Here is a 20,952-nt window from a genome sequence, read left to right on the forward strand (position 1 = left end):
AAAGCAACACACTGAGAGGGTCCTCTTGAAGTCAGCCCAGCTTTTGAAGAGCAACGTGAGGGGAGATGGTGCCTGCACACGGTGATGTGTCCCTGCCTTCACAAGCCAGAGTGCACAGGGTGGGCTGACGTTAGCAGAGCAGATCCCACCCAGGGGAAGGGTGGTAGCAGGGTGCCATAGGGGGGCATGGCAGCAGCTGAGAAGTGACTGAATCTGCGAGCTGCTGCAATGCAACTTCTGGCTGCAAAACCCTTGGCGAAGCTCTTTGGTGGAAAGGAGGAGAAGGTTCTGCTTCATTTGAAGCAGAACCCCTTCTCCCAACACTGGCCCTGGCCACTTTCCTCCTCCTGCTTGCAGGGCTTGTCTACCCTAGTGTGTGTGATGAGGTGCTTTTGACTTCATTGTGTTCATTGAGGTGGCCAGTTTCTGGGTTACTTGCTCCTCTGTAGGAGGACAGGATGCTGATAAATCTGACTTTCAGAGGCTACAGTCAGCAAGCACCTGTCTGACACTCAGAAAGATTCATATTTGTAGGAAACGTTCCACTCAGTTCCCACCTAATCTTAGATCTAGGTAATTTTAAGCAAAACTACAACTCCTACACATTTTATTTCCCAACAAAATGTGGCAAGACAAAACCCACTCTGGACCCTGGTACCAAGAGGTTTGTGGGATTCAACTGGCATGTCAATTCGGATGACTGCAGACCAACCTGATGGATCCTACTACCTTCCTTGCTGGCCAGATGACTCAAGCGGGTTGGATGCCGCACACCCACTTGCCTGAGCTAATATGTGGTTTTCTGGTAGTACTTGTGGGCTGGTTTGTGGGCACAGCGCCAGCTGAGCCCAAAGCTCTGCCCAGCCCGTGGTTAGATGATTTTCCTCGATCTTCAGTAGACTTGTGCTGCTAACACAGCATCTTGGGTCTATTCTCATTAAAGTTACTGATTTTTCTCAATAATTCAAAGGTAAGCTTTGAAACCGTAGCCGTGCCTGGTATTTGGACAATTTTCTGGAGAAGCGAGAGGTTTCAATGAGCTTGGAGGGAGTGGGTTGAATGCTCTGGCTTTTGCTCAGTCCCTGTGTTGCACTGCCTTCAGTATCCCACACCTCCCTGCACCTTCCCCAGGAACTCACCAGCCACCCGTCCTCTGCAGGTCTGGTTTTTAAGCAAACCCATTCCTCCTCTCACCCCACTGAAATGTCACTGACACAAGCAAGTCCTCACCAGTGGGGGCCTTTGGGCTCCCTTATGCAGACCTCTGATGGACAGCGCATGGCAAATGGCTCTCCCTTTTCCAGAAGTCCCATCCAGGTCCTGGTAGCCAGCTCCAGTGTCACTCATGTAGCTACTCCGTGTAGCTACTCCTTGTCTTCTTCCTGAGCTTATCAGAGCACCCTTGTCCTCATGGCACCTCCCTGCCTGCACAGACTGTGACCTCCCCCAGCAAATTCCCCAGCCTCAGAGCACTGAGGAGGTGTCCTGGAGCTGGAGATACAATAAAAATCTGGTTTTATCTGTTCTGGCATGGGCTGTCTGTGCTGCCATCTTTGGCATCCTGATTGTCTGGTCTGGATGAAGAACCAGGACAGGCTCAGAACGGTTCATTAAGGGCATTCGCTGTGGTTTTATCCATGAAGCACTGTGAAGGCTTTGCTGAGAGTGTGTGCATTGCAAACGAAAACATTTCAAAGGCTTCCTGCTGATTTTTTGGGGGCAGGGGGGTATACAGATGTGAAGGGACTTCTGCCAAACTTTGTCACAATTCCAAAGTGGGAGTCTGCCAAAGAAAATGTCACTTCACTGATTATATTCTAACGTTGCAAAACAATTATTCCTGGCCCCCTCTCCTCCACCCCACCTTGCTCTGAGAAATGGCTCCTTGTTTATGGAAAACTTCAGTAAAAAGAAAAAAAAAACTATTCATGAGGCAGACAACCAGAGGGGGACGTGACATTGTGCACAATTAACATTAAGCAAAGCAGCAAGCAGTTGCTAAGACACTCTCATCAGAAGAAACCATCAGGCACCTCAGGAGTGGTGTGATGCCACCAAGCCCATCTAATGGAAAACCAACAAGTCATAGAATCATAGAATCATTTAGGTTGGAAAAGATCGTTAAGATCATCAAGTCCAATTGCAAACCTAATATTGCCAAGTCCACCACTAAACCATGTCCCTAAGCACCACATCCACCCATCTTTTAAATCACTTCCCTGGGCAGCCTGTTCCAGTGCTTGACAACCCTTTCAGTGAAGAATTTTTTCCTGATACCCAATCTAAACCTCCCCTGGCGCAGCTTGAGGCCGTTTCCTCTTGTCCTATCGCTTGTTACTAGGGAGAAGAGACCAGCACCCACCTTGCTACAGCCTCCTTTCAGATAGTTGTAGAGAGCAATAAGGTCTCCCCTCAGCCTCCTCTTCTCCAGACTAAACAACCCCAGCTCCCTCAGCTGCTCCTCATAAGACTTGTACTCCAGACACTTCACCAGCTTCGTTGCCCTTCTCTGGACACGCTCCAGCACCTCGATGTCCTTCTTGTAGTGAGGGGCCCAAAACTGAACACAGTACTCGAGGTGCGGCCTCACCACTGCCGAAGTACAGGGGCACCATCACCTCCCTGGTCCTGCTGGCTATTTCTGATGCAAGCCAGAATGCTGTTGGCCTTCTTGGCCACCTGAGCACACTGCTGGCTCACGTTCAGGCAGCTGTTAGCCAACACCCCCAGGTCCTTTTCCGCCAGGCAGCTCTCCAGCCACTCCTCCCCCAGCCTGTAGCGTTGCATGGGGTTGTTGTGACCCAAGTGCAGGACGCGGCACTGAGCCTTGTTGAATCTCATACAGCTGGCCTCGGCCCAACGATCCAGCCCGTCCAGATCCCTCTGTAGAACCTTCCTACTCTCCTGCAGATCAACACTCCTGCCCAGCCTGGTGTCATCTTCACCAAATCTTGACCCACAAAAAGATGATTCCTTGGAAAGACAGCATCACTCCTGCCCCACCACATCCATGTTGTGCCTGCTTCCCCAGGCACTAGCTCCGATGCCACCTGGGAAATCCCTGTTGGGATGACTTGGCCTGGTTTCCTGCACAGCCAATGCAACCAGAGTCAACAAGCCCTCCCAGCAGTGCCACGTATGCTGGGACGTGCTGTCCTTCTCGCTGTGTTAGTTTTAGGAGATTAGGAACATGCCTAAACCCAAGTGCATGTTGGAAATGATGTTTCACACACAAAGCAGTCTGGTTTGGAGGGAAACAGCAACGTTTCTGTGATTAAATGAAAATAATTGGGGTTAAAAGGGGAGGAAAATGAAATTTCTTTGCAATTACTTGGATTTATTCTAAGAAAGAATGATATACCTTGTCAGTTTTATCTGCTCTCCACAATTCTCCCTTTATGTTTTTCTTTCTACTTTTAGAAATGAATTTGGACTCCTTTGCCTCATTAATGAGAGATTACCTAGCTTGGCGAGAAGTTTTGTGTGTTAGAAATGGGCTTTACTGATACAGCTCTGTAACACTGATGTGCTCTTCTGTTCCAAAAACCCCTTCTGCTAAAACCCAAACAGAATAACATGGCTATTTCCCCAAATTATTGTTCAAACATATGGAAGTCATTCCCTTCTCAATGGTTTTGGTGTTAAGGAGCAAAGAAAGCTGCTAACATTGTCTGCTCTCCATAAATCCTCCTTTACTATATGGTTCTTCCCAAGCTACCCAGGTAGGGTTCTTAAACCAGGACAGTACTTGGGATTTAAGAGAAAATAATACAGCTTGTTTGATGCACTTTGCTCTATAAGCATCCAATTTAAAAAAAAAACAAACATAATTTAAAAATTAAACAAACAAACAAACAAGCCCAGAAAATCCTGTAAAGTCTAAGGACAGAAGGTGCTTTTTGGGTGCAGATCAGCATCTGAAGTATCCAGTTCAGCTCTGGTGAGACACACAAACCTTGCAAAAGTTTAACAGTGACTGAAACAGCACAACAGAGACATGTGGTGGTGGTGGTGAAAAGAGAACAATCCCAAGAATTCCCCTCTCCTGTTTCCCTCTGTCATTCTCCTCCCTTCTCCAGCCTGAAGTCCTGGAAAATACGGTTGCTTGTCATATGAAGCTCCTCTAGTTTTTGGATTTTCCTTGTTGCCTCTCACTATACATTTCCTATTAGACACTTTTTTTGAGACGGCGAATAACTAACTGCACACTGCATCCCAGAAGTGGGCATACCTCATACTTAGCAGTGTAATGATGGTCTCTAGCCCTTTCCTAACAATTTCCACCACTTCACCTACCTTTCTGATTGCCGCTAAGTGCTGAGCCAATGTTTTCATAGAATGATATGAGGTAACCTCTCTATCATCATGACACTAGATTGACCCAATTGATTGACTAATTGACCACTAATTGTACACAATGATATTAGCTGGCTGATGCCGACTCAGAGTATCTCATTTCATGTGAAAAGATAGGACTGGTTTTCTTTTTCCCCATTAATATCTTTTTACATTGCTTATGTCACATTTCATTTATTTTTGTTGTCAGTCACTCACTCAGCATCACTCAGCTAAGTCTACTTTTTGTTACTGTTCACACCCATTTAATCCCTGTCCTTGCAATTTGTTACTATTCATTTTGCTCCTTCACTTCTTCTTGTCATCCTCTGGATCCATCAGGAAAAATTGATTCAGCCACTACAGCATCCCTAAATTCCTCCACCGTGAACAGAGATGCTGAAAAGCCCCTCCTTGCCTCCAGTTCTGGCTTCATCTGCTCTGGGAACCCCTAGCACTGGCCCTGCAGACGTTCTGGCAGCCTTCAACCTCCTCATGTGTTTGCAAAAGCAGATGTTATTAACTTGTAAAGCATCTTTGAACTTCTCATGGGGGGCTGCTGCATTTGGTGTATTGTTTCTAACCAATTGCTTTCCTCATTTGAACACCTCTGCTTTCTTTTTCTTTTTTTCTTTTTTTTCCGAGGATGTTTTTGGGTTCCTATACCATCTCTTGCCAACCCACCTGGCTATGTCAACCTCCTTTGCATTTCTGCACCCCAGTCTCTCCCATGTAGCTCTCAAGAGGAACGTGCTCAATCATGCCTTTCGCATTAATTTGGAAAATGGCGTGAAATTTTTCCCTTTTTGTGGGTTTCCAGATTAGCTGGTCCCTGAAGTTGCTACGGAGTGGGTCTAAATAAAATTAGAGTATGTGTTGGGCCCTATGTGACATGTAGCTGCCTGGATGGACGTAACCCAAATTCCTCTTCCCACTCGTGTTTCCTGCCCGTACAGCCTCCCTGGTCACTCTCAGGATACTGTCACCAGCAGACACAGGCAATCAATGGTGACACTTTAATAGCATTTTTATTTGGGCTTGGCTGTTACTTGTTGAGAGGGTTAACTTGTGATCTGATCTGACTGTTAGTCCTTATCTCTGGAAATGATCCAAAACCAAGCAGGAATGAAAGGAAAAAAACACACAAGGAAACAATCTTTTTCGGTTTTTTACCCAGAGGGGACATTTTGGGTTGCGTTTGGATTTTGCATTTTGGGGAGGGTGGGGGGGTGGGGGGGTGTTTTTGTTTTCTTTGCAAAGTAACAAAATTTGCACAAAACTGAAAAGGAGAACAAAATGGTTTACTTTTTTTTTTAAGCTAGAGAAAGGGGGAAATAGGAAGAAAATTCCAATCTTTTCATCACGAGAAAAAAATATCAGCCAAAAGAAGAAGATTTTCAACACTGTGTTTGGAAAATTTCTAAGAATAGCAAAAGTGTAGCTATATTAACTATACTTTCTTAGCTTTATACAAACATTTCTAAAACATGAATGAATACCAGAGGGAATATTTTTATTAACAAAAAATTAAAACACAAGCTTTTAATACCTATACCAGGAAAAACAGTTCATTTCTTTAAACAGCAGTTTGGAAACCAGAAAGAAACAAACAAAAAAAAAATTAGTTACTTTCCTATGGATTTAAATTTTGGAGTTAAAATCTCTTGATGGCTTCTAGGGAAGCCTTAGGTCTGTAGTAATTCTCAGGAAACTGCATTGCTGACTACAGCACAAAACAATTCAAATTGTGCTGATTCGGTAGGCAGAGCCTTTGAAACCAGTGGAGCTTGTGGAGGAGTCAGAATCTTAAGAAATGCCAATATTATTTCAAGGGGGAGGGGGGGGGGAGAGAGAAAAAAGCTCTATTTCCAAAAGGAGCAAAACTGGAAGGTAATTAAACTCAGCAGCATCCTAGAAGCCAACACAAGGCTTAACTTCTGAGTTCAGCTTGGACTGAAGCTCATGGTTGAAAGCTCATATGGGCTTTTCCTAGCAGAGGAATAGTCAAAGCGTGGTCCAGCAGGGCTGTAGCCTGGATATACTCTAATTTTGAGTGTGAAGATACAGCATGGAGACCATGCAGTGATTTGGTAAAGTGTGAAGAGTTAGGAGCAGAGCGGTGGTTTGCACAGTTATTTCTGAGGGCCTCACCTCTATGTTAACAATCTGGATCAGCCCACCTTGTACAAATCGGGTTTAGCCCTGGCAGACCGTCAGTGTTGCCCAGGGCTGGGCAAGGGCTGGCTGCCCCTGTCAAAAAGCATGAAGCATGTCTGCTCTCGGGTCTCGTGTTTGGAGTAAGAAAAACTATTTTGAGAAGGGAAGAAAAACACAAAACCTCTTCTTCTACCTCTCTCTCCTTATGGTGCCCTGTTATGAAGGAAGGTTGGTTGAGTACCAAGACCCAAGACATGCTCTGGTACATTAACACAGCTGAAAACATTATCAGCCATGGATACTGATGCCTTAACCTATGCTGCTTGAGCAGAAGTCACTTTGTAAATGTCTAATAAAGGACATGATGGACTTATTTTTAATGAGATAACCAAGAAATGGGATTTACTTCATATTTTAAGAAATTAGACTATATCAAATGTGTAATAAAAATATTTTCTATAGGTTTTTAAAATATATACATATATAAACTACCTTAATTTTTAATGCCCTGTTGATATTGATGTGGTCTCTACAGTACCTAAGTGTAAATAAGTGAGGCTGCCCAGCAACCTCCATTATACCTCAAACAGTGATTACAAAACTTGAAGCCTTGTCCACATTGTAAATTAAACCTGCTTGAAAACGGGATCTGAAATTGTCTGCTGGGCCTGATGCAGCACCCACTAATAGTCAGGCTAAGTCCCCTCCTGACTGCAGGAGGTGGATTAGGTCCTAGACACCGTCCCGAAATTATGTGGTTTCCAACCCTGTTAGCTGGGCAATGATAAAGGCACCTGAGGGAGTTACTGAGACCCTTGAGGCACTTCCTGGTAAAATAAAAAATATTAGATATTTTATTTAGAATATTTAGGGATATTTAAAACAGTCTTAGACAATTTGGGCACATCTATACTACATTTTGAAGAGGGGCCCAAACTGAATGTGTGTCCCAGACATAGCCTTTGCTCAAACACTGGATGTAGACTTTAGTAAAGCTAAAGGGAGTATGAGGGCTTGGGGGTGATGATGGAGCAAAGAGCATTCATGCCTGCATCCTTCCCACAGCATCCATCTCCATATATCTCCCTGGCTTTGCTTACTCAGCCCATGTGGAGGAGGTAAGTTGGCAAGAAGGGCTCCTGTGTCAAGTGCCTGCAATGGCCCATGGGGCTGAACACTTTCATCAAAGACAACCTAAAACTGGTGATGGAGGGGGGTGAGGGTGGAGAAGCACAGATTACTGTCTGGCCCTGTGTCTGCTGAGGACAGCAAGGACATGGCTTTGGGCTGTGCCTCCAACACACAGCCAAATCCGGTTTGCATTCCTGTTAGCACTGTGTGTTAGCACTATTCCATCTAGCACTGTGTCTAAAGCAAGTTCAGATTCATTTTCCATGCAAGGTTTGAAGCACAGTGTAGACAAGGTGTGAGGGCCAGATCCTGATCTAATGCAGGCAAAATTCGCCATTATCATTGGCCTGAGCACTTACCCTTGCATTATACTTTAAGGTAGGTAGCATGGGAGTTCTCCTGCTTCAAAGAGTTAATATAGGGGATTTGACCACCTGCAGAAGAAAGTTTCTCGCTGAGCTTTCGGTTCATCTGCTCTACGTGCCTTGTGTTTTTCCTGGCTTGCCGGAGAGACCTCTTGACTTTCTTCACCCGATCTCGCAGCTGCTTGTTGCGCTTCTCCAGCGTCGCCACCTTTTGCTGCAGCTTCTTCACTCTGTCCTCCTCCTCAAACAGGGCTTTCTGGACTGAGGAGCACATGAGCTGAGGGGACAGCAGAAACAAAATAGGAACAGGTGAACTTTACACAAAAACTTATTAAAGCAAGGGTTAATTCAGGTGTTCCTTGAAACACCTCACAACTCTTCAAAAGAAGAATGCTTTTTCTGAAGTTCTCCTTTTTTTTTACACCTTTTCTACTAAAATCTTCTCTTTCACTTCTATATTCATATAAAACCCAAAACTATAGATCTTAATGATACTAGTGATTCACAATTACTTTTATGAGCTGTTTTGACAAACCTGTCCAGCCTACTGAGGCTATGTTGAATTTGTGGAGGAAGGCTGCACTGTTTCTGGTATCAAACTGGAATTCAGGCCAAAGGGCATCACTATTCATAGAATCATAGAATCTTTCAAGTTGGAAGGGACCCATAAGGATCATCGAGTCCAATTCCCTGCTCCTCACAGGGCTACCTAAAAGTAAACCATACAACTAAGAGCATCGTCCAAACACTCCATGCACTCTGACAGGCTTCGTGCTGTGACCACTTCCCCGGGCAGCCTGTTCCAGTGACCAACCACCCTCCCAGTGAAGAACCTTTTCCTAATGTCCAACCTGAACTTCCCCTGACGCAGCTTCATTCCATTGCCTCATGTTCTATCATTTCCTATTGGAAAACTCTAAATGTGATTCAGCTTAGCAGCCCTTCAGAAACTCCAGATTTTAACGTGAGCCTGCCCTTTGCTCTTTATGTCAACATGTGAAATAAGGACAGCACCTACAAAACACAGAACGGGTTGGTTTTGCCTTTTCAATAACTGAATTGTCTTAAATATTTCATTATATGGATTTTTTTCAGATTAAATCCTAAAGGCTAAAATCTCATCAGTTTCTAGGGGCATTCAAGATCCCACAACTTTAACAAAAGTGATTTTTTGGGGGGTGGTCATTGGCTGAAAATTGCCCCTCCCATTCTACCCATTACCAATGTATTGCAATATTGTCCCCACTAGAGACATCAAGCTCTTGATGTCCACTCATGCCTGTGGCTCTTAGGCAAAAAAAAAAAGGAGCTTCAAAGGTGCTGCACCCAAGGCGTCACTAGAAGAGCAGCTCACAGGCAAATCCCCTGGGTTGGATGATGGTCCAAATGCGAATGATCTGTTGGACCACTGTTCTTCCTCTACTACCTCCTCCTAGGATGACCCAGAGGTCTATCTCATCTCAGCTATACGTGATTGCCACATCTACGGTCTCCTATTTCTGACTTGCTTCCTGTTTGTAGGTGCACCAATAGGAATGGGATCAGAAACACCAGCTAAAGGCTGCCGACTAGTTTCAGTGCAAGGGAGTTGTGCTCCTGACGCACAGTGTTACGTGGGACGGGATTCGGCTGTCTTCTCTTAAGCAGCTAAAAGTGAGCCACACATCTGGGCTCTTCTCTTTTGGTTTCCCCTGTAATGGCTGCAGGGAGAGACAACCTTCAAGAGTGGGAGGAATCACCCTCTTGAACACAACTCTCTCGTTTCACTGGCTACAAAAGCATCAAGTTCCATGTTTTCTACCTGGGCAACATTTTCCAAGCAGAAAAAGAGGTGCCCGGGGCTCAAGGACAGCCCCACCATAAAGTTTCTGGTCTAGAGGAGCCACCATGGAAACCTATTTCTGCCCAGGGTGATGTCTCTCCTTCCTTTCTTTTTCCTTCAAAAAGCATCCTGAGATGTTCTATTGTGCAAGTGGGACTTTCAGCTGATTGCTGCACTGGTGCGCTGTGAGGAAAGGCAATGTCTTCTGCTGGATTTATCTCCTATATGCATCTAGATTTTTTTTTTATGTGTGTCAAGCACTCCTGGAGCCTGGATGGGCTTTCTCTGGCAGAACATTTGGAACAGACAGGGAATCTAAATAAACAAGTAAATCCTCACTGTGATGATGAAGGATTACATGTTTCTTTCCATCTTACTTTGTAGTATTTTCAACAACTGAAAGTAGGGGAGGGAGCCTGCTTTGATGATTAACATGTCATTTGCTTTGGAAACCCCCAGCAGCCGAAAACCATGGCCAGTCAACACAAACACAGCAACTGCTTCCAGTCACCGTAAGCTCTTGTTTGTGCAAAACCACTGCAGGGCTTCACTAAAAGGCAAATGCTTGCCCTGACTGTCCTCTCATTAGGGCTCTTTTATAAATGCATGCTAGGGAGACTGGGAGCTCACAGATAGAGGGCCAGAAATTGGACTGAAGAGGAGGGAATTTGGTTTTGATCACAGCTCATTCCAAGTGCTATTTGAAAACAGCCAGCACCTCCTGGCTTTTGTGTTTGCCAAACCCTTGCAAAACTTCAAGCAGAACACTTCTTGAATTCAAATCTCTGCGAAGGAGAGCACTGAGTTAGGAAAAGACGTTTGTTGGGAAGACAGGAGATGGAAACTCTACTTAATTTCTTGCATTTTCCATCGATGCAGTGATAGGCATGGCACATGACAGAGTCCAATGCAGAGGAACAAACAATTCATGCAGCTGATGTGTGAGGTTGTGCGAACTCAGCCGTGTCTCATCTCTCTGGGCTGGCCGGTGGGAGAATGGTAATGTCTGATGGCAGACATCAGGGATGGCATTAGCCTCATTCCAGAGGCACCCCCAAACCTTTTGAGGCTGGTCCTCTGTCAGCAGAGGTAGTCCAGCTCTACAGAGCCACTCAGAAACTTCTCAAACACCATCAAAAAGCTAGCCACCTCATTTGCTTATGCCGTTCCTCTTCCAGGTCCTCACTCTCCAGTCTGAAACCCACAGTTTAGTGCTTAAATTACCTGGAGATTTCCAGAGCAATCACTGGAACAACACAGCTATAAAACCTGAGGTACTGTCAGACATGCACAGCTTTGCTTACCAACAGGGCAGGTGATAGGAAGAGCCCAGCTTGATAACTGGATGCCTGCCTGCAATCGCAGGACTACCAGCTGAAAAATAAACTCTTTGCTCCTTCTGCATGGGGAAAAATAACAAGGTGGAGTCCTCACATTCTCACCAGCTGGTTACAAACAGCATTTTTCATAGAGCTCTGCAGTGAGGGTGATGTTTAAAAAGTGAGTGCTGTCCTACCCTTGCTCTTACTGCTAGGGCTGCAGTTCACATGGGTGCAACCAAGTTATTTTTAAACCGGTGCTGAGAACTGTGTAACTGCGACAGCTAGGAGCTCAGCACAGCCTGTATAGCTAACCCAGCTGCTGAACAAATGGGTGAGAAGTTAACCAGCCCTCGGTCCGTGTTGCTACTTGAATACTTCTTGTTTACAGCCAGATAAGATATCCCTGCATTGCACAGTCGTTCCTATGGAGCATATCTACAGACAGGAATTTCACACCCCGTTTTGTCTGATCTCATCCACCCATAAATGTGCACACTTTGCACTCGATGACCATCAAGATCAGACCTTAGTCCAAAGGCATTGCTAAAAGCTACAGAGAACTGGATTTTGTTTCTGGGAATGGCCTGTGCTCCCATTCCCCACCACAGCTTGCCGTGTCAGGCACATTAGAGAAGGTAGATTTTTTTTTTTTTAATGCAATATTTAAGGGATAACGAAATCTCCATCTAGCAAGGTAAGTCACTGAGGACCCAGATCCATTTGGTGCCACTGAAGGAAAGGACAGGAAAGGATGGATAGCTGACAACTCCTATTCCCACAAGGTATCAACAGCAGACAGTTTAGCAACAGCTCTGAAATGCTGCCCTTAGCATGGCATACATGCCCACAGACCTGGGAAATGGAGAGAAGGACCAGGAAATGCCTCCTCAGAAAAACTTACGGGTTACTTTCCCAGGTTTCCTTCAAAAGTTACGTGCTCTAGTGATCCACAGTTCAGAAGAGTTGTTTGTTCTGGACATCTCTCTGCATGTCTGCTTGTTCCACAGTTTTTTAGCAAAGCATCTTCAGCAGTGGTTAAACTCGAGTCCAGAGCAATACCAGGAGATGTAACAAGAAAGGTAGCACAACAAGAACCATACAGATCCTTAGGATTCATCCCAGACAGCCTACAGCTGTGAAACTCCAAGTCAAATATATTTGAATACTTGTCTGAAACATCCTGTCACAAATACACCCAGTTTTAAGTTTCACCACATCCAGATGATTTACAAAATCTGTCCATCTGCCAAACAAATCAGCACTGTAACAAATCAAACTGATTTTCTGAGCGTCACATTACAGGCATGCGAGCCCTTTACCAAACACCCTGAATTGATGTATATATATACATTTGTCTGACTGACAGACACACACATCTGCCTTTTATAAGCTTCATTAGAATGGGACAGCGGCTAGGAAATGCCCCATGGATAAAGGTGCAATGGTAGTGCTCATCCACCACCAATTGTCCATAAATGGCTGAAGTTAGCATTACAGAGCTCAAGCCACTCAAACCCCAGCAGTGGCACCCAAGTCTTGCCCTTCATTTACCAAAGGGAGAGAAGCTGAGTTCTAGCTAGCTCCTCATGCATTCTCCCTACGGGCGGCACAGCTAAAAAGCACTGGAGCTCCATTACCCAAAAGTCTTTCATTTCAGCTCTCCTAAAAATATCTTTCACATCAGACAGTATTTTTGGACATTTAGATATAGGGTGTCATCAGGCAAGGTGACTGTAGGAATGTCTTAAATGTGTGACAGGAAGACCTGATCTCTGCATGGACACGATGTGTTTTCGAAGAATTGGGGATGGGTCACTTTAGTTTCTTGCCCTCAAATCTTCCTCTTGACCCACACTGCTAACTGGAGCAGTGTCTAGCTGGGATATTCCCTCAGCATCCCAGACCCAGCATCACCCCACCACAACCTCCTGGGAGCGTTCGGTGGAAGAAATGAGAGCGTCTCTCTCTGGAAATGCATCCCAAACACTGCAGGTTGGGAAGCACAGCTCCTGCTCTGCTGCGGAGCCTCCTCTGCACTGCATCCCAGTGAGCTCACCACATCCTCGCACTGCTCTCCTCTCGCCCTTCCCTGCTACAAATCTGCTCCTCAGAAAAGGTAAAAACTGTCCATTTGCTGCACATTGACTTGCTGCTTTGTGCTTTACCACTGTTCGAGTTATATAAAACATCTTAAACTGAAACCGTATGCATCACGAAGTGCGTACCTCCAGCTCTGTTTGTCTCAGCACAGCAATAATTCATACACTTTCTCTCAAGGGGTTCAGGAGCCAAACATAGCTCTTTATTTTTCTTTAACTCCACCAGGATTTATTTCTCCCAACCCCTTCTGTGCTCTTAGCAAGAGGAAGAACTCCGTGCCCTGGGGAAGCTGATAAGGACATGATACAGCTCACTCAGACAATCTTCAGCTCTCCTGGCCAGGGAGGCCCCCTTTGAGACCTGCCTTGCCATGGCCACATTTCAGACTCTGAGCATCACTTTCTCCTTTTGTTCAGCCCCTTTGGGCAGGCTACGTGGGAGCGAGCATGTTGGATGGAAAGACGGACGGTGCGGCGAAGCATAGCAGGAGGGGTCTGGCAACAGAGGGTATTGGGTTTGGGATGGAGTGACTTAACCTTCAGTTACTGGGATTTTTCAGCCAAGACTAACACTCCTGCTGAAGTGCGGAAAAGCCCCTGTCAGCACTGTTAAACCACCGTGTTGGGTGAAGTGGTGGCGGCATGGCAGTGCTGGGTTAAACCACCTCTGCTTGCTGCGAGACCGCACCTTTCAGAGGTACCAAATTGGGGTCCTGAGGGCAGATCCAGCATCACTGGCATTAATGGGGACAAGCTGGGATTTTGCCCTAGGACTTGATATGAATCACTGAGATACATAAGACCTGGATGGAGAAAGACATTATGGTGGCTGTTCTTACCTTAGTTATCTTACTGAATGCTGGGTCAGCATTTGCTGTGGCAGGTGTAAGACTTGTGGCACAAGTCTCCATTCAAAATATTAAGAGATGGGGACTTCATTGGGGTATGAAGCACTGCCTGCAGGGAGCCTCTGCCAGGCTACACCCACCCCGAGGTGTCTCAGCACTGTGAACAGTGCTTTTCTTCCCCATTTCACTGCTCACTAAAAGATTTTCACTTTAAACTCCTAAGACGCAGCCAGTCAAGGCGAGTTGTCTCACCTTTCCCAGCCGTCATCGGAGAGGAATGGGCATGTCCAATGGGAGACTTCTTGCCTACCTTGGACACCTACCTCAGGTGGACCGCTTTTGGGGACCCTTCTCCATTGCCTAGATAACTAGCTCAAACTGAGATGGATCCCACCCTGAGTCCCACAAAATGGTAGCTGGCATCACTGACTAGCTGGGGCAGCCTGCAAGGGCAGCATACAGATAGTTTTCTTGGAGTCTGGAGAACCTTGCCCTGGAAACGGACCCAAATCCATGTCCACGGGCAATCGGGAGTCTTTAAAAACAGCCTCGTTTGTTCCGATCTGCAACAAACCGCTGCTTGGTGGAAAACCACCCAAAGAACCGTTGGAGGGCCTGCCAGGGGCAGCTCTTGGACGGCGTCTTGGCAGGTCTCTTGGGTGATACTTGGCCCTGACGTCCCCCTGAGTAGCTGAGAAGGGCCCATGTGCCTGGAAAATGTGAGTGGTGTTTACAAGCTGTGACGTAAGGCTCGAGTGCCAGCAGCTCCACCAAGACACCGACTCAGCACAGAGGACGGTTTACTCTCAGGGAAGAGTGTTTTTCCTGGTGAAAAACAACTTATTCTTTTTCTTCTGAACTTTTTAAAATAATGATCTTAAGCTGAATGACAGATTTTTTTAAAAAGATACTTCCCTCTGATTAAGTACTTTGAAAAACCAGACCTTCCTCCCTGGTAAGGTGTCTGAGTTGCTGGTGGCTCTCATCTGCAGTGGGTGTTGCAGGCATCCATTTCAAAACCCTGCCCTTTGCCTCACAACCCTTGCACCCCTTCTCCCAGGCTGGGGGTGGTTTTAGAGGACACAGCAGGGTTAGGAGGCACTTCAGGGTCGGTGAAAAGTCTCTCAACCCTGGAGGTACCTGGAGAGAGGTCCCTGGTCCCAAAACCACGTGTAGAGCATGTCCTGGGGAATTGTTTTCCCCAGACACTTTGACACTGAAGCCTGAGATGCTACTGAGGGGGATGATGCAAAGGTACCAGGTGACAGTCGCACCCGGTCCCCTCTGCCAAGGCTGGGGATGGAGGTGGAAATGTGTCTCCACGGTACTTGGATCGGTCACTGTCAGTTCCCAGGAAGGGATCAACACCTTATTCCCTATACTTGCAAAGGAAAAAAGGCAATGGTTTAACGAGAATAGAAACCACACTAATCAAGAAGACAGGAAAGGGAAAAAAAAAAGGTGTAGAGTATGAGCCAGGCTGCCTACCACAGGCACCTCACTTGTGCCAAGTGAGCAGATAAGTCAGTCCTGACAGTAAATCCCTAAATTCTCTGCCCAGGCAGTGGGAGACAGAAGGTCTCCAGGAAGAGAAAAATAAATCAAGAGGGCAGGATCTCACTCTGGGGCATCTCCAAGTCCCTTTCCTCTCCTCACTGACAACGCAGGCAGCACAGTGTGGGCGAGGGAGGCACACCAACAGCCAGCCGGCTGCTTTTCCCAGTTGCTCCGAGGCGGAGGGGCTCCGTTCTCGCCTTGTTTCCTTTGAAAACGTTCCTCCGAGCGATTCGCCCAAGATGCCACAGGAATGCGGTGGTGGATCTGGGAGGGGAGCAGCAGCAAAGTCTCACGTCTAAGTGGTTTAGCAGGAGCAGCCGTCCTCCTCCTCGCCTGGCTGCAGCCACTGAGCACGGGGCTCAGCCCCAGCAGCCCCATATCTTGTGCTTTCTGCATTTCCAGGAGCTTCCCAGCCTTTGGCACCGATCCCAGCTCGAGGTTGGGCAATGCTCACCCACTGAGATTGGTCAGGCTTGCAGGGAAGCAGAGGGTCTTACAGCCATTGCTGGGGTTTAGCCCCCAGCGACAGGCAGTGCCACCCTGCCAGCCTCTTTGCCGAGACCCATGTCACCCCTCTCTGACTCCCTCCATCAAAAATACTCAGGGTGGCCAGTGAAATAACGAACCATGGGGCGGCACACGCCTCCATAGCATGCAAAAGCAGATGCAGCCGCCAGGATACTACTCCTGGCTCTCCACCACTATTACAGGGGACGTACAAAGCTCATTGCAAAGGCAGACAGCTCGTAGACTTTCTAACACAGCTATTTGCAAGATATAAATTGCAAATGCAACCCAGGGCAATGCAGCGTCTGCTCTGGTTCCTTCTAGGTACCATACATGGGTGGTAGATATTCCTGGTACACCTCGGTCCTGTTCCCAGAGAGTGCAGGGCGCAGGCATGGATTAAGCTGCTTACTTATAGGTAAATGACACTGAATGTTAAAGTGCACTGCCCAGTTCAACTATGCTGAGCTTAAACGTAAATGTTTTGAGTAAGGAAAACAAAAGTTGCTAGAAGCAATTTAGGTGCTGAGAACAAACAGGTTTTTAAGTCTATCTCACAAGACAGGCTGCTTCATAGATTTCTGCATTTTGCTCTGCCTGAACTCTGAAAATGACCGAGTTACTGAGTTACTGCCTTTTTTTTTTTTTCATTTCTGTTTCAGAGCTAGGGTTGCAGTTTCAGCTGGGCTTCAAAAGTCTCTGTAAGAGGCTTTTTTTTCTATAACTTGTACAGAAACTTTCCATTTCCACAGCTACCAAACTTTCCGAAACTTGCTATCCACTTCAATTTTCAACTCAGCTTTTTCCCACCTAGTATTATTATTATCACAATAAAACTAATTAGATCTGATATGCCTAAAACTACTCTGCCAATATACCTTACCTCAAGTGTATTGTTCTCCCACTGAAAGTTGCTGTGTGACCGCGTCTCCATCTAAACTTGTTTTACTTGGCTTGTATTTCAGTAGGATTAGGTCACCATTCCCCACACACAAAGACAGAGCAAATTAATTAAATACCAAGGAAGGGATAAAACCAGCAAGACTCAGAAACAGAGTGCATTGTGTCCTTCCCTCTCACTGATGGGAATGCAGGGAAATGAGAAACTGCTGATCAGAGCAGTACGGCATCTTACGCTTTGCTCCTATCTATTGAAATGTTGATTTTTGAATGAGCTGACTTCTACCTTGTGTTACAACAGCTCCTAGAAGCTGCATTTAATGTAATGGTCCTGTTAAATAGACAGCATGCCCCCTATAGCAGGGTAGGAGTGAAGGAAGTACAGTATATTCAAATACACCATCCCCAGATGGAGCTGACGCCAAGGACCAGCATCAGCTGGTGAGGAAACGTATTTATCTTTACCAATATTAATTAACATGAGAACAGTATTAGTTTCAACCAGGGTTATGCCTGGTTTGGAGTGTTTACTTTAAATATGGTTTACTTCAGTCTAATGTATTACAACTCGTAGGAGTTCCCTGGGGGTCCGAACAGAGGTGATCGATGCTCCGGTGTGTCAGGTGCTGTATGGATGTCTACAAGCTGAGGTTTAGATTAAACATAGCTGTTTAGGAGCACAAAATAACGGGTGGGAGATGTGGGATGTGGGAGGATGGGGGGCACATGGAAACAGCCAAACAAGGTTGATTAAGAGCTTAATGACTTCAAAGGTTCCTGTGGGTAAGGCAATGCCAGACCTCTGTGTACCCCCCGGCAGGTTCAGAGCGTAAATGCTCAGTGCCTGCATCCTCTCTGCTGAGAAGAGAAGGGAAGGACTGGGATCAGTAAATATATAATAAAATATATTTTATATATAATATGAAAAAACTTCACTTCTCTGTCACCTCTAAGTCAAAATGGGGAAAGAGAGAAGCAGAGCAAATCCCAGCAGGCTGTGAACAGGTATTTGCAAATGGCCACAGTGTGACTGCAATGAATTAAATGCTGCTTCTCAAGAAAGCACAGAAACAGGGACGTTTACTGTAACTGAAGGCCATGTCTCCTCCCCAGCATATATATCATACCTAGGGGAAGTTTTATGCACAGGAGGAGAACCCGTGCTGAGAAAGGCAAATGTTTAAAGTTAACTCAACGTCTATTAAAGTCATGTTCCCCTATAAATCCCTCCACTCCGGACGTCTTGGCTTCATACTTCCCATAAGCTGCTGCAGCTCAGCTGCCTTTACAAACAGATAGGATTTCCTTGGCTTGAAGCTCGGCTGGAAGCCCTGAGCGTGCACTGCTGCTGTGCAAAGCTTCTGGATTTCGAAGAGCAACTGCAGGTGCCCCAGGGCAACCTGCCGTCCTCTGGTGCTGTTGGAAACAACACCGACACCGTGCTTATGCACACAGCCGGAGACGTCCCTGCCACGGCAGAAGAAGGACAAGAGGCTCTAATGAAGCCTTTCCCTGCAAGCAATAAGGGATCTGTGAAACCTTGAGGGAAATGATAGCAATGGCATTGCAATGAGACATGGTGAAGCACAGGGGCTTGACGAAGGGCATCCGCATCTGCTCCCGAGCTGCTCTGCAAGCGCAGAGCAAAGAGGAGAGCTCAGCAAGGAGCTGTTTGCTGTACCCCACGGAATCAGTCTCGGGAAGGTGACCGAGCCAGCGGTGACCAACAGGCACATGCACAGCAGAGGAGCAGGCTCAGCCCTCATCCAAGCATGGAGGTGCCACAGGTTGCCACAGCGGTGAAGTGGAAAAGCTTTGGTGAGGTTGAAGAAGCAAAGACAAAGGGATGGAAAAACAAACATCTGCGATCTGCAGGCGCTCTCTGGCTAACGTCAGCACGCCGAGAAAGGAACTGAGGAGGCAAAATGCCTGAGAGATTAATCAGCAGCTCTGAATAACAAGCTCCAAGCACTAACATCTGGCTGACGGGAGCTCACTGCTACTCACAGATATTCCCTTCCCACCGGGCAGCTCAGAACAGCCTTGTCCACAACTCCGGCCACTGCGTGGGCTGTAAATCCTGAAAGGGCCCCGGACCACCCTGGATGCGATAAATGGGCAACAGGCTACTCTGAGCATGGCAGCGTTTGGCAAATAATCAGTCTTCAAGGTGCAGAGACGTGGTCTTTAGGGGACCACCCTCCTGCTTGCCTGTGCTCGAATGGCCTTAAGCTTTTGGGGCATTAATGGCTGTTTCCATAGGAGTCAAAAACTGCTGTTTCACTCTAGTACAATCCCTCAGATAGGGTCCTGTTCCTGAGCCAGTATTTCAATCCTCAGTAGAAATTTCAGGTCAGGGAAATATAAGGTCATATTTGAAATCCAACATCATATTTAATGGCCCAAGTCTCTCCCTGCTGCTTTGCTGTGCTTCAGATACACGCAGAAGCATCAGAAATTCCCATCAATGCTACCCAACTTATTGCCTTATACAGGGAAAAGCTTTTCACACAGGAATCTTTACAGTGCCCACGGAAAATAAGGTCTTAAGGTAAGTGTGAGTCAGGTGTCCCCATACACACATCCTGGAGCCCTCTTTCCAGCCTGATTTCAGGAGAAGGAGGATTGCAGCCACAGCTACATCAGACAAAACACCCATGGGGCTGACAGATGCCCTGCGGTGAACTCTTCCCTGCAAGCATCTAAATTACAGAGCACGCACTCCACTGCTGGTTAATGTTACGATGGTGGCTCTCGACTGTTTAATCCTCAGTTAATAATTGTGTTGGAGTGAGATAATTACATAGCAAGTACCACACCACCACACACGAACACACAGCGATACCTCTGAGCTACAGTTCAACCACGCGCTGCTTTGGTTTTTGCCTCTTTTGTGAATAACTGCCCTGTGGTCTGCAAAATGTTGTAAAATCCTGCTGTCACGTGCACTTACCTGTAAAATTACCTGTATCCTGGCCAAATATTTAGGGGCAGGTAGCACATGTATCCCTGTAAGTCTGTGTTACTGTTTGTGTATGCATCTTCATATGAGGGCTTTAAATCTGATTATGAAAGTAATTTTCTCTAACGGTCCAAAATTCTTCCGTGGATATTCTTTTTTCTTTGCTCACATTTCTCTGACACAGAAGTTACCTGTACTTTCACCAGCTTTGTATTGCGTCCCTTTAGCAATAGCAAGAGCCAGGATCTGGACAGCCCCAAAGAGCAGATGATCTGAATTGCCCCCCACCCTTCCTGCAGCAGCAATCACAGTATCCACACCGGGCACCATCCACACAACCCCACAAGAATTGCCTATCATAGCAATAAAAAAAGACAGAAAAACAACAAAAAAAAACCACTCTAAGAAAGCCAGGACCTGGGCTAGTCTAGTCTCTTAACTAGGACACTTTCCTTGTCTTTTGGCAATGGTAATTTTGGAAGAGCAAAATCACAATTATTTTGAGCTGCGTTATCTGAACAGCTTGTTCTCATTAAGCAACACGCGCACTTCACACCTAATCAAAGAGGGCAAATAAAACGAATGTCCAAATCAGAGGATGTCTCCACTCCAGAGATGGCAATAATAGGTTAGGGGAAAAGCAGTCCCAGCGAGAACTAGTTTCTCTGCGCTTCAGTTCCCCATCTCTGAAAATGGGGATTACAGGACATCTGTGATTTACAGAGTTTTCTGAGCCATGACAGTCCAAACCAGAAAGGTCTATATTCAAAGTCTGGATAGTGTGGGGACAGGAACAACAGGGGAGCCAGGACCCGAGCTGAGATACTTCACTTGCATGCAGAATGGTCTCAGTGCTCGTCTGTGCAAATTCAGATTATGAGCCCAGAAACCACATCTGTCCATGAATGGTACTGCTAGGCATTGCCTACCACTGCAGCCCTGTCTCC

At 46.3% G+C, this 20,952-nt stretch overlaps 1 protein-coding gene across 1 annotated transcript in view; it reads right to left on the reverse strand.

The window, feature by feature from the left end:
* Positions 1-5,615: 5,615 nt before the first annotated feature.
* The window catches only part of CCDC3 (coiled-coil domain containing 3), a 43,531-nt gene continuing 28,194 nt past the window's right edge, over positions 5,616-20,952 (reverse strand). Inside the window, exon 3 of the mRNA XM_009467282.2 lies at positions 5,616-8,265. Coding sequence (XP_009465557.2) covers positions 7,990-8,265 — 276 coding nt within the window. The 3' untranslated portion in view covers positions 5,616-7,989. The remainder of the gene's footprint in view (positions 8,266-20,952) is intronic.

Source organism: Nipponia nippon, unplaced genomic scaffold (genome assembly GCF_047370975.1).
Source record: "Nipponia nippon isolate SJK-2023a ecotype South Korea unplaced genomic scaffold, ASM4737097v1 scaffold_3, whole genome shotgun sequence".
NCBI lineage: Eukaryota > Metazoa > Chordata > Aves > Pelecaniformes > Threskiornithidae > Nipponia > Nipponia nippon.